The following is a 13,633-nucleotide window of genomic DNA, read 5'->3' as shown; positions in this document are numbered from 1 at the left end:
CTGTCCCCTTGATCATTTCAAAGCTCCTTCCATGTGTTGATAAACACAGAGGAAAGTTGATTCATCATTTGGGGGAAGACAGTGGGTGGGAATCAGCAAGTTGTTTCCCTGCTGAGCTTAACCTCATTCCATGGTGCTACACAGGATCTGGATTTAGACTTGAATTGTTTGCAGACTGGCTTATGTAAAGGCAGATTCCTCAGGTGGGATCATCCATTTGCCACTACTGCCTAGATAACACTGCACTTCCACCGATGGTGGTTCCATCCTACTGGGACAAAGGCCACACCCAGGTCTGATGCTGGAGGAGCCTGGCAAATTGGGTCAATGTTGATTTTGTGAGCATGATTATGCCAGGATGTCTCTTGTATAGTTTGTGGAACAGCCAACCTAGGCATGTTTCCAAATGTTTGTGAAGAAGTGTCACAGTCAGAAATTTGTATCTGACAGTTGGTAGATGTTAACAAGGTTCCATTATAATACTCTGATGCCATGATCTAATGTTATTGATTGGGTTGCTATATCAGTTCAGGTAGCAATTCTGACTCAACCACTTTGTTATTGGACGAGTCACATATGGTTTATACCTCACGGATGTTACTGAATCAAATGAGTTTTTAACAACTGTTCGATAGCACCAGTACTAGGAGAATCTTTTTATTCCAAATTAACGAATTTGTCTTGAGACCTAATCTCACGTCTCTGGATCATTAATCTGTGTCTCGAGATTCCTGATCTAGTGACATAACCATGTTTAGTGCCATGTACATTAAGCATAATCAAGAAGTTTCCTGGAACCTGCAGCTTATAAACTGTGCAATTCATCCTTGTTCATTCTTTCTTCATAGGTGTGGAGCTTGTCACCCAATGTCAAGCTGGTGGACTCGATGGAAGGAATGGGAGTTCCCCTTACCTCTCTGTCACTATCTGGGAACACCTTAATATCAGCATCACGCAGTGCTTACTACCTTAAAATCTGGAACCTGAGTTACGATCGGCAGCACACCGCAGTTACGCCGTTCCATAACCGCAGTACGATCACTGGCTTGACACGGGAAGGCAACTCGGTGTGCTTCCCGAAAACAGGGGAGTCGAACAAAGTAGTCATTTGGAATGCTGAAGAAGGTGATGCCTTAGGCTGCTTGGGTTACTTGTCATCATTAAACATAAACAGGAAGAAAGGCAAAGATGTAAGGTTTACATAGGGCACCCTGAGGTGGATGTGAATCAGGAAAGCATCTAATTAGATAACTCATCCAACAAACCTCTTGAACGTGGCATTCACCATTTGTGCCTTCTACACTGTAAGATTATAGTTAATTGTTTACATCAGTGTTAATTTCATTCAATGCACATTAACCCCTCAATTACCTGACGGTCCAAAAACAAATTGATCTCTTTCTTAAACATATTGAGTGACTAAGCCTCCACAACTTCCCTCGGGATAGAATTCCAGACATTGACTATCCTGGGTGAAGAAATTCCCTTTGATCTCAATTCAGAATTTCTACCCTTTAATTTGAAACTGTGGTCCCCAGTTCTGGACTCTCAGCCAGAGATGTCATCCTCTTGTGTCAAGCACCGTAACATTTTTTCTGTGTTCCAATGCAAACATCTCTCATCCTTCTAAATGTTGGAGAGAACAGGCCCAGTCAGCTTCATCTCTGGTCAGTTGAAAAATCTGCTCATCCCAGGATTCCATCTGTACCTCTCTGTTACAAGTAATACCATCGAGCACCCATTTAAACTCATCCCACTTAATATTCCCCAACAACTCCCCCATAGATTCTATAATTCACCTAAAACTAGGTGTAATATAGATGACCAACCTGCATGATGTTGGGTTGTGGGAGAAACCCCACATAGTCACATAAAGAAAATTTCCGTATTTCACATTCAGCACTGGAGGTTAGGAATGAATCGTGGTCTCTGGAGCTGTATCACAGATTCACCCTTCCTTAGACGGGGTGAGACAGAACTGTATGTCACATTCTGGTATGGTCTCACCAGGGCCCTATATAATTTTAGTAAAATCTCTTTGCACAATGGACTTAAACTCTCTTGCAACCATTGCTCATTGCTTGCATGTTAGCTTTCGGAGATAGGTGCACAAAATCCCCATATCCCTCCGAGCTCGCAATAGAGTGCAAGAGGAAGAAAGTCCTGATTGTTGTAACATCACAACAGGAATATTGTGCCAAGCCTGGACACCACACTTTAGAAAGTGCGGAGGCTCTAGAGAGGGTGCAACACAGATTTACTAAAATTATTCCAGGGATGAGTGAATTTATGTGTACAAACTGGACAAGCTGTAGTTGTTCTCCTTGGAACAGAGAAGAATAGTAAATCGAATTTCACTGTATCTTAATTGGCACATGTGACAATAAACTGACCTTGAAACCTTGAATGAGAGGGAGAATGCTGGATGCATTTTGAGGGGGTACAGACAGAAACTGTAGGCAATGGTGGAAGGGGGAAGGTTCCTCTCTCTGTTGATGGTGATAGGTGAGGGAATAACATCCTGAGGAGGTATTATTCCTACCCTGGCTTTCCCACCCCGCTGGGGGTCGTGGGCCACAGTAATGAAAGTGGAATTCATCGCTACAGAAGGCTGTGGAGGCCAAGTCAATGGATATTTTTAAGGCAGAGATAGGTAGATTCTTGATTAGCAGGGATGTCAGGGGTTATGGGGAGAATGGGGGTTGCGAGGGAAAGATAGATCAGCCATGGATGAATGGTGGAATAGACTTGATGGGCTGAATGGCCTAATTCTGCTTCTATAACAAATGCACATGTAACATGGGCTGGGGGTCGCGGTAACATGGGCCGGGCTGTGGATCCGGTGACTAACTCTGGGCCCTCTCGCCGCAGGTGTGGCACTCGGCAGCGTGGGCCTGGACACCGAGCTCTGCTGCCTGGCGGTGGCACAGCGGAGGAAGGCGCTGATCTGCGGGCTGGCCTCGGGCTGTCTGGCCGTTTTCTGCACCAGGACATTGCGGGAGCTGGAGCGCCGACCCCCGCCCGGGCCCTGCGGCGCCGTCCGCTGCGCCGCCCTCAGCAGCGGCGAGGAGAGGCTGGCGACGGCCGGCGGCAGCGGCCTGGTGTCGGTGTATGCGCTGGGCCTGGCCGAGGCTGGGCCGCTGCTGGGCGAGTTGCTGCTAACCGTTGCTAGCCCCCCCGGCTCGGTCGCCTCCAGCGTCGTGATCCTGTCGGACAGCAGCCTGTTGCTCGGTACCGACACCGGGAAGCTGCTGCTCCACACCGCCCGGTGCTCGACGCCCATTGTCCTGGAACCTCACGACAGCCGGATCACCTGCCTGGAGACCAGCCACAACGAGCTGTATGTGTTCAGCGGATGCCAGGGGCCCGTCCAGAGGCTGTGGAACCTGTCCAGGCGGCACTGGCAACACGAGATGTCCTACAAGGTGAGGAGCAGCAGTCCCCTCACTAACCACACATTGGGGAGAGGCCATTCAGCCTATCATACATGCCCTTACTCATCTAACGACCCATACAAGCACCCAGGCATCCTCTCTGTGAAAAGAATACAAGCACCAGCATTTCAATAACATGTAACAAGTGAGGATAGTTGAAAAATTGTCCTCTACGATAATCCTTAACATAGAAACATAGAAACATAGAAACATAGAAAATAGGTGCAGGAGTAGGCCATTCGGCCCTTCGAGCCTGCACCGCTATTCAATATGATCATGGCTGATCATCCCACACAGTATCCTGTACCTGCCTTCTCTCCATACCCCCTGATCCCTTTAGCCACAAGGGCCACATCTAACTCCCTCTTAAATATAGCCAATGAACTGGCCCCAAGTACCTTCTGTGGCAGAGAATTCCAGAGATTCACCATTCTCTGTGTGAAAAATGTTTTCCTCATCTCGGTCCTAAAAGATTTCCCCCTTATCCTTAAACTGTGACCCCTTGTTCTGGACTTCCCCAACATCGGGAACAATCTTCCTGCATCTAACCTGTCCAACCCCTTAAGAATTTTGTAAGTTTCTATAAGATCCCCCCTCAATCTTCTAAATTCTAGCGAGTACAAACCAAGTCTATCCAGTCTTTCTTCATATGAAAGTCCTGACATCCCAGGAAACAGTCTGGTGAAACTTCTCTGTACTCCCTCTATGGCAAGAATGTCTTTCCTCAGATTAGGATACCAAAACTGTACGCAATACTCCAGGTGTGGTCTCACCAAGACCCTGTACAACTGCAGTAGAACCTCTCTGCTCCTATGCTCAAATCCTTTTGCTATGAATGCTAACATACCATTCGCCTTCTTCACTGCCTGCTGCACCTGCATGCCTACTTTTAATAACTGGTGTACCATGACACCCAGGTCTCGTTGCATCTCCCCTTTTCCTAATCGGCCACCATTTAGATAATAGTCTACTTTCCTGTTTTTGCCACCAAAGTGGATAACCTCACATTTATCCACATTATACTGCATCTGCCATGCATTTGCCCACTCACCCAGCCTATCCAAGTCACCTTGCAGCCTCCTAGCATCCTCCTCACAGCTAACACTGCACCCCAGCTTCGTGTCATCCGCAAACTTGGAGATGTTGCATTCAATTCCCTCGTCCAAATCATTAATATATATCGTAAATAGCTGGGGTCCCAGCACTGAGCCTTGCGGTACCCCACTAGTCACTGCCTGCCATTCTGAAAAGGACCTGTTTACTCCTACTCTTTGCTTCCTGTCTGCCAGCCAGTTCTCTATCCACATCAATACTGAACCCCCAATACCGTGTGCTTTAAGTTTGTATACTAATCTCTTATGTGGGACCTTGTCGAAAGCCTTCTGAAAGTCCAGATATAACACATCCACTGGTTCTCCCTTATCCACTCTACTAGTTACATCCTCGAAAAATTCTATAAGATTCGTCAGACATGATTTACCTTTCATAAATCCATGCTGACTTTGTCCAATGATTTCACCACTTTCCAAATGTGCTGCTATCCCATCTTTAATAACTGATTCTAGCAGTTTCCCCACTACTGACGTTAGACTAACTGGTCTGTAATTCCCCGTTTTCTCTCTCCCTCCCTTTTTAAAAAGTGGGGTTACATTAGCTACCCTCCAATCCTCAGGAACTACTCCAGAATCTAAAGAGTTTTGAAAAATTATCACTAATGCATCCACTATTTCTGGGGCTACTTCCTTAAGTACTCTGGGATGCAGCCTATCTGGCCCTGGGGATTTATTGGCCTTTAATCCATTCAATTTACCTAACACCACTTCCCGGCTAACCTGGATTTCACTCAGTTCCTCCATCTCATTTGACCCCCGGTCCCCTGCTATTTCCGGCAGATTTTTTATGTCTTCCTTAGTGAAGACAGAACCAAAGTAGTTATTCAATTGGTCTGCCATGTCCTTGTTCCCCGTGATCAATTCACCCGTTTCTGACTGCAAGGGACCTACATTTGTTTTAACTAATCTTTTTCTCCTCACATTTCTATAAAAACTTTTGCAGTCAGTTTTTATGTTCCCTGCCAGTTTTCTTTCATAATCTATTTTCCTTTCCTAATTAAGCCCTTTGTCCTCCTCTGCTGGTCTCTGAATTTCTCCCAGTCCTCTGGTAGGCTGCTTTTTCTGGCTAATTTGTATGCTTCATCTTTTGTTTTGATACTATCCCTGATTTCCCTTGTTATCCACAAATGCACTACCTTCCCTGATTTATTTTTTTGCCAAACTGGTATGAACAATTGTTGTAGTTCATCCATGCAGTCTTTAAATGCCTTCCATTGCATATCCACCGTCAACACATTAAGAATCAATTGCCAGTCTAACTTGGCCAATTCACGTCTCATACCCTCAAAGTTACCTTTCTTTAAGTTTAGGACCCTTGTTTCTGAATTAACAATCTCCATCCTAATGAAGAACTCAACCATATTATGGTCATTCTTGCCCAAGGGGCCACGCACAACAAGACTGCTAACTAACCCTTCCTCATTACTCAATACCCAATCTATAATAGCCTGCTCTATCGTTGGTTCCTCTACATGTTGGTTTAGAAACTATCCCGCATACATTAACACTGGTGCCCCACACGGATTCTTTACTCCGTACACACCCCCCTGGCTGTGCAGCCATATCCAAACCCAACTCAATTTACAAATTTGCAGAGAATACCACTATAGTGGGCTGGATATCAAATAACGACGAGACTGACAGGAAGCAGATTGAGAACCTTGCAACCTGTGGCCAAGACAACAACCTTTCGCTCACTGTCAACAAGACAAAATAGATTGTGATTAACTTCAGAATAAGAGGGTTTAAATCTTCAAGTTCCTAGGAGTAAATATCACCAGCAACTTGTCCTGGACCAGCCATATCGAAGCAATGGCCAAGAAAGCACACCAACACCTCAACTTCCTTAGAAGGCTTTGGAAGTCCCCAACAACTCTCTCCAACTTCCAAAGATGCGCCGGAAAAAGCATTTTATCGGGATGCATCACAGCATGGTTTGGGAACAACTCCATCCAAGACCCTAAGAAATTGTAGAGAATTATGGATGCAGCTCAGACCATCTCAAACCAACCTCTCTTCCATTAACTCCATCTACACTTCACACTGCCTTGGCAAGGCCACCAGCATAATCAAGAACGAGTCTCACCCTGGACATTCTCTCATCATCCCTCCCCCATCAGGCAAGAGGTACAGAAGTGTGAAAAAGCATACCTCCAGATGCAGGGACACTTTCTTTCCAGCCATTATCAGGCATCTGAACAATTCTATCACCATCTAGAGACCTACCATCTACCTCATTGGAGACCCTTGGACCATCTTTAGGTGGACTTTACTGGACTTGTACTAAACGTTATGCCCTTTATTCTGTATCAGTAGACTGTGGACGGCTGGACTGTAAACATGTATAGTCTTACTGCTGACTGGATAACACTCAACAAAAAACTTCTCACTGTACCTCGGTACACATGACAATAAACTAAACTAAACTACAGTGAGTCAGACATTGACCAAGATAATGCTACACTACCCACCACTTTAGAATAATCTGAAGTTCATTCTTAAAAGACTAATATTGTTGGAATTAATAATCAGATTCAAAAACCAATTGGACAACCACCAACCGGGAAAACAATCACAGAGGATGCAAGGAAAGAGCAGAGCAATGCAATTGTTCTTTTAAACAGCTGATATAGACTGGTTGAACCTGTGTTGTATCACTTTGGGACCTGTTTGTGTGTGCGTAAGTGTGTGTGTTTGTAAGTGTGTGCATTTGCTTGTGTGTTTGAATGCATGTGTCTATATGTACACACCTGCATGTCTATATGTGCATGAGTATACATGTGTGGGTGCAGTGTGCTCCTGTGTGCATATGCACATCTATTTATCCGTGGGGGTGTGTTAATGTATGCAATGACTGTATGTGTGTCATGTAGGTGTCTCCGTGTGCGCATGCACAGGTACATGTGTGCATTAATCGATATGCATGCATGTGTGGCTATGTCTATGTCTACATGCAAAGGAGTGTATGCTTGAGCATGTATGCACATGTGTATGTGCCCGATGCACATGTGTATAAGTGCATACATGTGTACAAGACCTCACATGTGCTCAAGCCGCAATGGGAAAACAGACTGATCTTTTACCTAGTACTGGGGAGAACATTGAAACGAAAAATTCCAGTGACTGGTGTGTGAGAGTCATGGACTGTTGGAACGTGATTTTAATTTTTTTTTAAAGATTATGAGTTGTAATGAACCTTAGAGCAATTTGGGCCTAATGTGGACAAATGAGATCAGAGTAAATAAGTATCATGGTCGGCATGGACAAGGTGGGCTGGAAATGCCAGTGCCTGTGCTGTATGTTTCCATGGTACTAATGTGGGTGTGATGTACGTGACACTGCGGTTTCTTAATCTCTCGTGTGGTAAGGTGCAGAATGTGTTCAGTGGGAGACATAGAGTTTTCCGTGTCAAGGTTCTTGTCAGACAGATAAGGAGTAACATAAAGTTCAAGAGATGATATTAGTGAGTTCAGGTAAGCCTGATATCCCAACAGGGCTCAATGCATTGAGGACCTCAGCTACGTTAACAGCAACAGCTCATCAGAGATCACTCTGTAGAAACCGGTGATTTGATCAAATTGATAAATCTGTTAAATAAGTTTGTTTTCTTCAAAAAAAGAGGAAGCAATGGAGCGTATGTAATAATGAGGTTGTGATCACTAATCGTCATTTTAAAGCTGCAACCCCTTATAGAATTGCTCAAGAATATTGTAATGAAATAGTTGTAGATTCAAGAAGAAGCATTAGATCATGAACATTTCTTGAAAAGAAAGACAAGCAAAAAAACTAGTTGAAACATAAAGTGTTGGAGGAACTCAGCGGGATAGACATCATCCATGGAGGGAATGGACAAATTATGTTTCTGGTTGGGGCCCTTATTCAGATGCTTGTAGTGGTGTGGGGGGGGAGGGGACAAAGCCTGGTAAGTGATAGTTGGTTAGGGGCGAGAGATGTTTGATTGGCAGATGGGTGGAGTAAGTGACAAAGTTCAGAGATGACAAGGAGGCAAAAGAGTGTTGGATAGAGGAGGATTGAAATGTAAAACCAGAGGCTGGGGCTTGGTGGAAGGGGATGAAAGGAAAGGGAAAGAGTGTAGGTGAAAGGGGAACGAGGAACTCGGGGGTGGGAACTGAGTGTGCGAAGGAAGGGAAAGGAGCATGGTGATTGTGGAGGGGAGAGTGCAAGAAATGGGTGTACACCAGGGTGGGGTGGGAGGAACAGGATACATGCCTCCTGGGATGTATATTATTGGGGTTATTATATAAAATGGAAGAATTTGGTATTCGACCGGATTATCTCCCTCTTTCCTCTATCCCCTGTGCCATGTATCCACCTATATCCCTTCCTCTGGCTTTAGATTTCATTCCTCTTTTTACCCCTTATGTGACACCCTTTTGTCCCCTTTTTCATCTCTAACGTTTGTCACTTCACCCATCTGCCAATCAAACCCTGTCACGATCCACTTGCCAGGCATTGTCTCAATCCCACCTCTATTTCCTGACTTTCTCTCCCTCTACTACAATTAATGTGAAGAAGGGTTCTGACCCAAAACATTGCCTGTCCATTCCACCCACAGATGCCTCCTGACCCGTTGAATTCCTCCAGCACTTTGTATTTTGCTCAAGATTCTAGTATCTGCAGTTCCTTGGGTCTCCATTAAAAATTGTCTGTTTGCTTTTAAAACACAGGGATGTGAAGTTCAAAGTAAGAGATGTTTTAAAAATCACCTTAGTTTCAAAAGGAAGGGACTCTGTTCACAAGAAATAATGTCTTCTCCAGCCATGTACTAATTCTAGATGCATGTTATGGAAAAAGGAGCATCCACCAACACAAAAACACCAAACATCAGCAGCGTGTTTGTTTTTCTGTTAATTTTTTTAGTGTCTTAATGTATGTTTTTAATGTTTCTCGGTGTGTCATGTGTGGGGGGTGGTGTGGAAACCGTTTTGGTCGCCTCCTCCACGGTGAGGCGACTTTTTCCATGTCGCCTCCCCCGTGGCCTAACATAGAGGATCGGTGAGGCCTTTCCCGGAGAAACGCCCGGGGCTTCAGCAGTAGGTGCAGCGAGGATGCTTTAGTCGCGGAGCGGGCGAGCCCTCGCCGGAGGGGAACGCTCCGTTCACTGGCCCACGGCAGCCTGAAGCCGCGGTCTACGGAGCTCCAGCTGGCGGCGTAATGGGCCTGGGATCCCTTGTTGGGGACCCGGGGAGAGAAGAGCTCCGACCGCCGGCCCGCGGCCTACTTCTACAGCGGACGCGCGGGGACTTACCATCCGGAGCGAGGTGTCTCGCCGGGGATCCCTGGAGAGGAGCTCCGATCACCGGCCCTGCGGTCTGCGGTGCTTCTTGCTGTGGCGCGGCGGGGACTTTAGATCTTCGACTGCCGGCCTGAGGCCTACACCAACTTGAAGCCGCGGTCTCCGGTGGGGAGGCACCGATTCAGGACTTACCTGGACTTACCTTGTCTGAACATGTGGACACCCGCAGCGGCAACTGCGGAGGGTTGAGGTCCCAACCACGGGGGGAAATGGAGGAGGACTGACCAAATTTTGTGCCTTCCACCACAGGTGATGAATGCTGTGGTGGATGTTTGTGTTAAATTTTTATTGTGTATTTTGCGTTCTTTTTTTATTGTACCACTTTATGTGCAAGTGACAAATAAAACTCGACTTGACTTGACTAATGGAAGAGTGTTGATAAGGGACAGGAAGTTGCACCAAATATGGAACAGGTTTCCCGACCTTAAAAAGTTTAGACAGAGGCATCTAGGGACATCAGAAGTGCTTGCTCAGACATTCTCAAAAAACCCTACTCACGAGAAAGGTTTTGTATAATCTTACGATAAAATGGAAAGATAGCAAAAACCTAGGACAATTGTCAACTAACTTGTCTGTTAAGTAAGAACCTTAAGGATATGCATCGTCCTGTGGGCTCAAACGCAACTTATAAAAGATAGGAAAACGAGAGATCAAAAAGAATAGCATAGAACTGTACATTTTAGGGCTACAATGAATACAGCCCCTGACTATGTACCTGCCGGGGGGGGGGAAGGGAACCTCCAAAAGCAGCTGTGGGATAAATGAACCGGGGCAGACCACAAGAAAAGATCATGGAAGACAAATAGATAAGCACCAGGCGCATGGTCTGATATGGCCTCTAATAAATTTACATGGTTCATGTGTCTACATTCTGTGGTGTAATTGTCTTGATAAATGGAAAACAATAATCAAGTTTCTTCCTCACTGTTATTCTGCACATAAGAATCTAACATAGACCTTACAATAGTGGCCCTTCCTTATCACTGAGGCAAATTATTATTTAACTCTGGAGAGTACACACTGACTTTCTGCTCTTCTCACCCAAACAGGGCGCATTCTTTGAAGGGGTGGTCTGTGCTGCATTCTCACAGGACGATCGCCACATCTACACCGGCTCCCAGGATCGCAGCATCAAAGTCTGGGACGTTCAGAACGGTCGGTGACCCCACTGCTTGCTTTGGCACCCAATTCCCTGTCATTGGGAGGACTGTATTTTCAGAAAGGTTCCCTGTATTGAGTTGTGGGAGGAAGGGATTGGCATATGAGGAAAGGGTGAGATGATCGAGAGGAGATCTGATCGAAACATGCAACTCCATAAGGGATTTGCACAGTAGATGCTGTGAGGATGATTCCTCTGGGAGTTGGGAGGGGAGGTGGTGTTTTGGGTGGTGGTGGTTGACCAAAGGTAATATTTCAGAATAAGACAGACCTTCCGAAGGTCCTTGTTTCAGAATAAGGCCTTTCCATCTCCCCTGTTGCCCGTTTCAAAGGAGATGTGCAGGAAACTCCCCTCTCAGTGGGCTGTGTCCCTTTTATGTTCTCCACCCCAGAGAGTTGTCATAGCAATTCAAAGCAGTTACTTTTACTGTTTACTATTCATTGAAGGGATGTGGGTTTCACAGGCTGAGCCACACCTGAGGTCAAGCATTTCATTGTCTTTCGCTAATTGCCCTTGAGAAGGTGGTGGGGGTGAGCTGCCTCCTTGAACTACTACTAGTGTTTGACGTGTGTGTACATACTCGCAATGCTGTAAGGGAGGGAGTTCCAAGATTTCGACCCAGCTACGGTGATGGAATGGTGATATATATCCAGTTGGGGCATTGCAGGGCATCTTTCAGGTGGTGGTCTTCCCTTGTTTTTGTTGCCCTTGTCCCTCTTGCGGGTTGGATATTGACATTGCCCGGCACTTGTGTGGTGAGAATGTAACTTGTCGCATCTGCCCAGGCCTGGATATTGCTGCATTTAGTTGCAGGCTGCTTCATTGTCTGAGGTGTTACTGTTGGTGCTGAACATTGTGGACTCATCAGTGAACGTCCCTGCTTCTGGCCTCAATGACTGAAGGAAGACTAACGATGAAGCAGCTGAAAATGCCCGAGGAACTCCTGCAGATATGTTTTGTCTAACAGGCATTGGCACAATACAGGAGTCTGGGGTAGGGGAAGACAGTGAGATTGTGGTTTTGAGGCCAAGGTTAAACGATTGAATGGTGGAGCCAAGCTCGGCGAGTTGACTGGCTTGCCCTTTGCGGTTGTTTCTTTGTTGTTAACAGCTCTTGGCATCTTGCACCACAATCTCTGTGAGACCTCTCCTTGCATCTGCTCTTCCTGCTGCATCAAAGCACTTGGGCTTTCCTGAGCTCTTCCACCTGTGTGGAGAGACTTGGGGACAGGTCACAGCTACACAGAGTGCCCTGTACCACGTCCCCTGTACCTCAAGATACAGAAGCTGACAACTGCTGATGGGCGGTACACAAAAATGCTGGAGAAACTCAGCGCGTGCAGCAGCATCTATGGAGCGAGGGAAATAGGTAACGTTTCGTGCCGAAACGTTACCTATTTCCCTCGCTCCATAGATGCTGCTGCACCCGCTGAGTTTCTCCAGCATTTTTGTGTACCTTCGACTTTCCAGCATCTGTAGTTCCTTCTTGAACTGCTGATGGGCCACTGGATTTACTCCGCAGAGGAAGAATACCACCCTTCCCACATGCCTGCTGCCAGGCTTCTGACCAAAGAAGTAAACAAACAGCACAGTGCGTTATAAGGGAGTGAGAAGCCTACTTTATGCAGCTACTGAATGCATGCAATTTTCAGAAATCTATTTATGATTGTTTCAAGTTTAACCAAAAATACCTCTTCCTGTTACTCCACCTCCGACCCATTAGCTTGTTAGTCAGTTGGACTTCTAGTACCAAGAACAATGTGCTGAGGATTTCTCTATCTAACTGCTGAAAAAATGTCTTTGTGCTCCCCTCGAATCCTTGTCACTATACTGTCGCCTTGTTACTATAGAGTAGACCTTTCTCTCGTTACCTTACCCACCTCAGTTAAACCTCCCACTTCAGCCCACTTTGTTTCAAAGAAAAACCACAGCCCTTCATAAATCTCCTCGGTAACCTTTTCAGTGCGATCAAGTTCAAGCTTAAGTTCAAGTGAGTTTATTGTCATGTGTCCCTGAATAGGACAATGAAATTCTTGCTTTGCTGTGTGGCCACATCCTTCCTTAGACTTTTGGATTCTGGGGCTACAGGGGGGAACCAAATGCTGTGACGACCAGGCGGGGAAAGGTGGAGCTGAGGCAATCAGCTCAGCCAAGATGCGATTAAATGGTGGAACAGGTTTGAGGAATCTGATTACTGCTCCTTCTCCGTGTTCCTGTTACACGTTACGTCAAAACTCTGCACATCACCGTGACTAAATTGTCAGAAATGTCAGGATTTAGTCTTCAATCTTCCTGGTCATGTATTTTATGCCCATTGAGGAAAAGTGAAAGGAAGGTGTTGGGGGTACAAGTACAGAGGTCTTTGAAATTGTCAACACTTTTTAACATATTGAAAAAAACACCGCGACCTAGCTGAGGCCTCGAGTACGCAGAGACCACTCTCAAGCATGAAGGAGAGTTAGGAAGACCTCCTCGTGTCGACCATGCTGCGAGTATGAGTCGAGGGCAAACTCGCCAGAACTCGCGGATTAGGTCGCCCAAGTGGGACAGGCCTTTACTTTCAGTTACTTTCAGATTACTTCTGATATGATGCAATACTTTGGCAGTGCAAT

General features: G+C 45.9%; 1 protein-coding gene across 1 annotated transcript in view; it reads left to right on the top strand.

Moving 5' to 3' along the window:
• The window catches only part of nwd1 (NACHT and WD repeat domain containing 1), a 50,509-nt gene that overhangs the window by 35,460 nt on the left and 1,416 nt on the right, over positions 1–13,633 (top strand). The window contains exons 16-18 of the mRNA XM_055650385.1: positions 849–1,125; positions 2,872–3,425; positions 10,913–11,018. Of these exons, the coding sequence (XP_055506360.1) occupies positions 849–1,125; positions 2,872–3,425; positions 10,913–11,018 (937 nt within the window). The remainder of the gene's footprint in view (positions 1–848; positions 1,126–2,871; positions 3,426–10,912; positions 11,019–13,633) is intronic.

The sequence above is a fragment of the Leucoraja erinacea genome, chromosome 19, assembly GCF_028641065.1.
Source record: "Leucoraja erinacea ecotype New England chromosome 19, Leri_hhj_1, whole genome shotgun sequence".
Taxonomy (NCBI): Eukaryota; Metazoa; Chordata; class Chondrichthyes; order Rajiformes; family Rajidae; genus Leucoraja; species Leucoraja erinaceus.
This window is presented reverse-complemented; position numbering and strand designations above follow the sequence as displayed.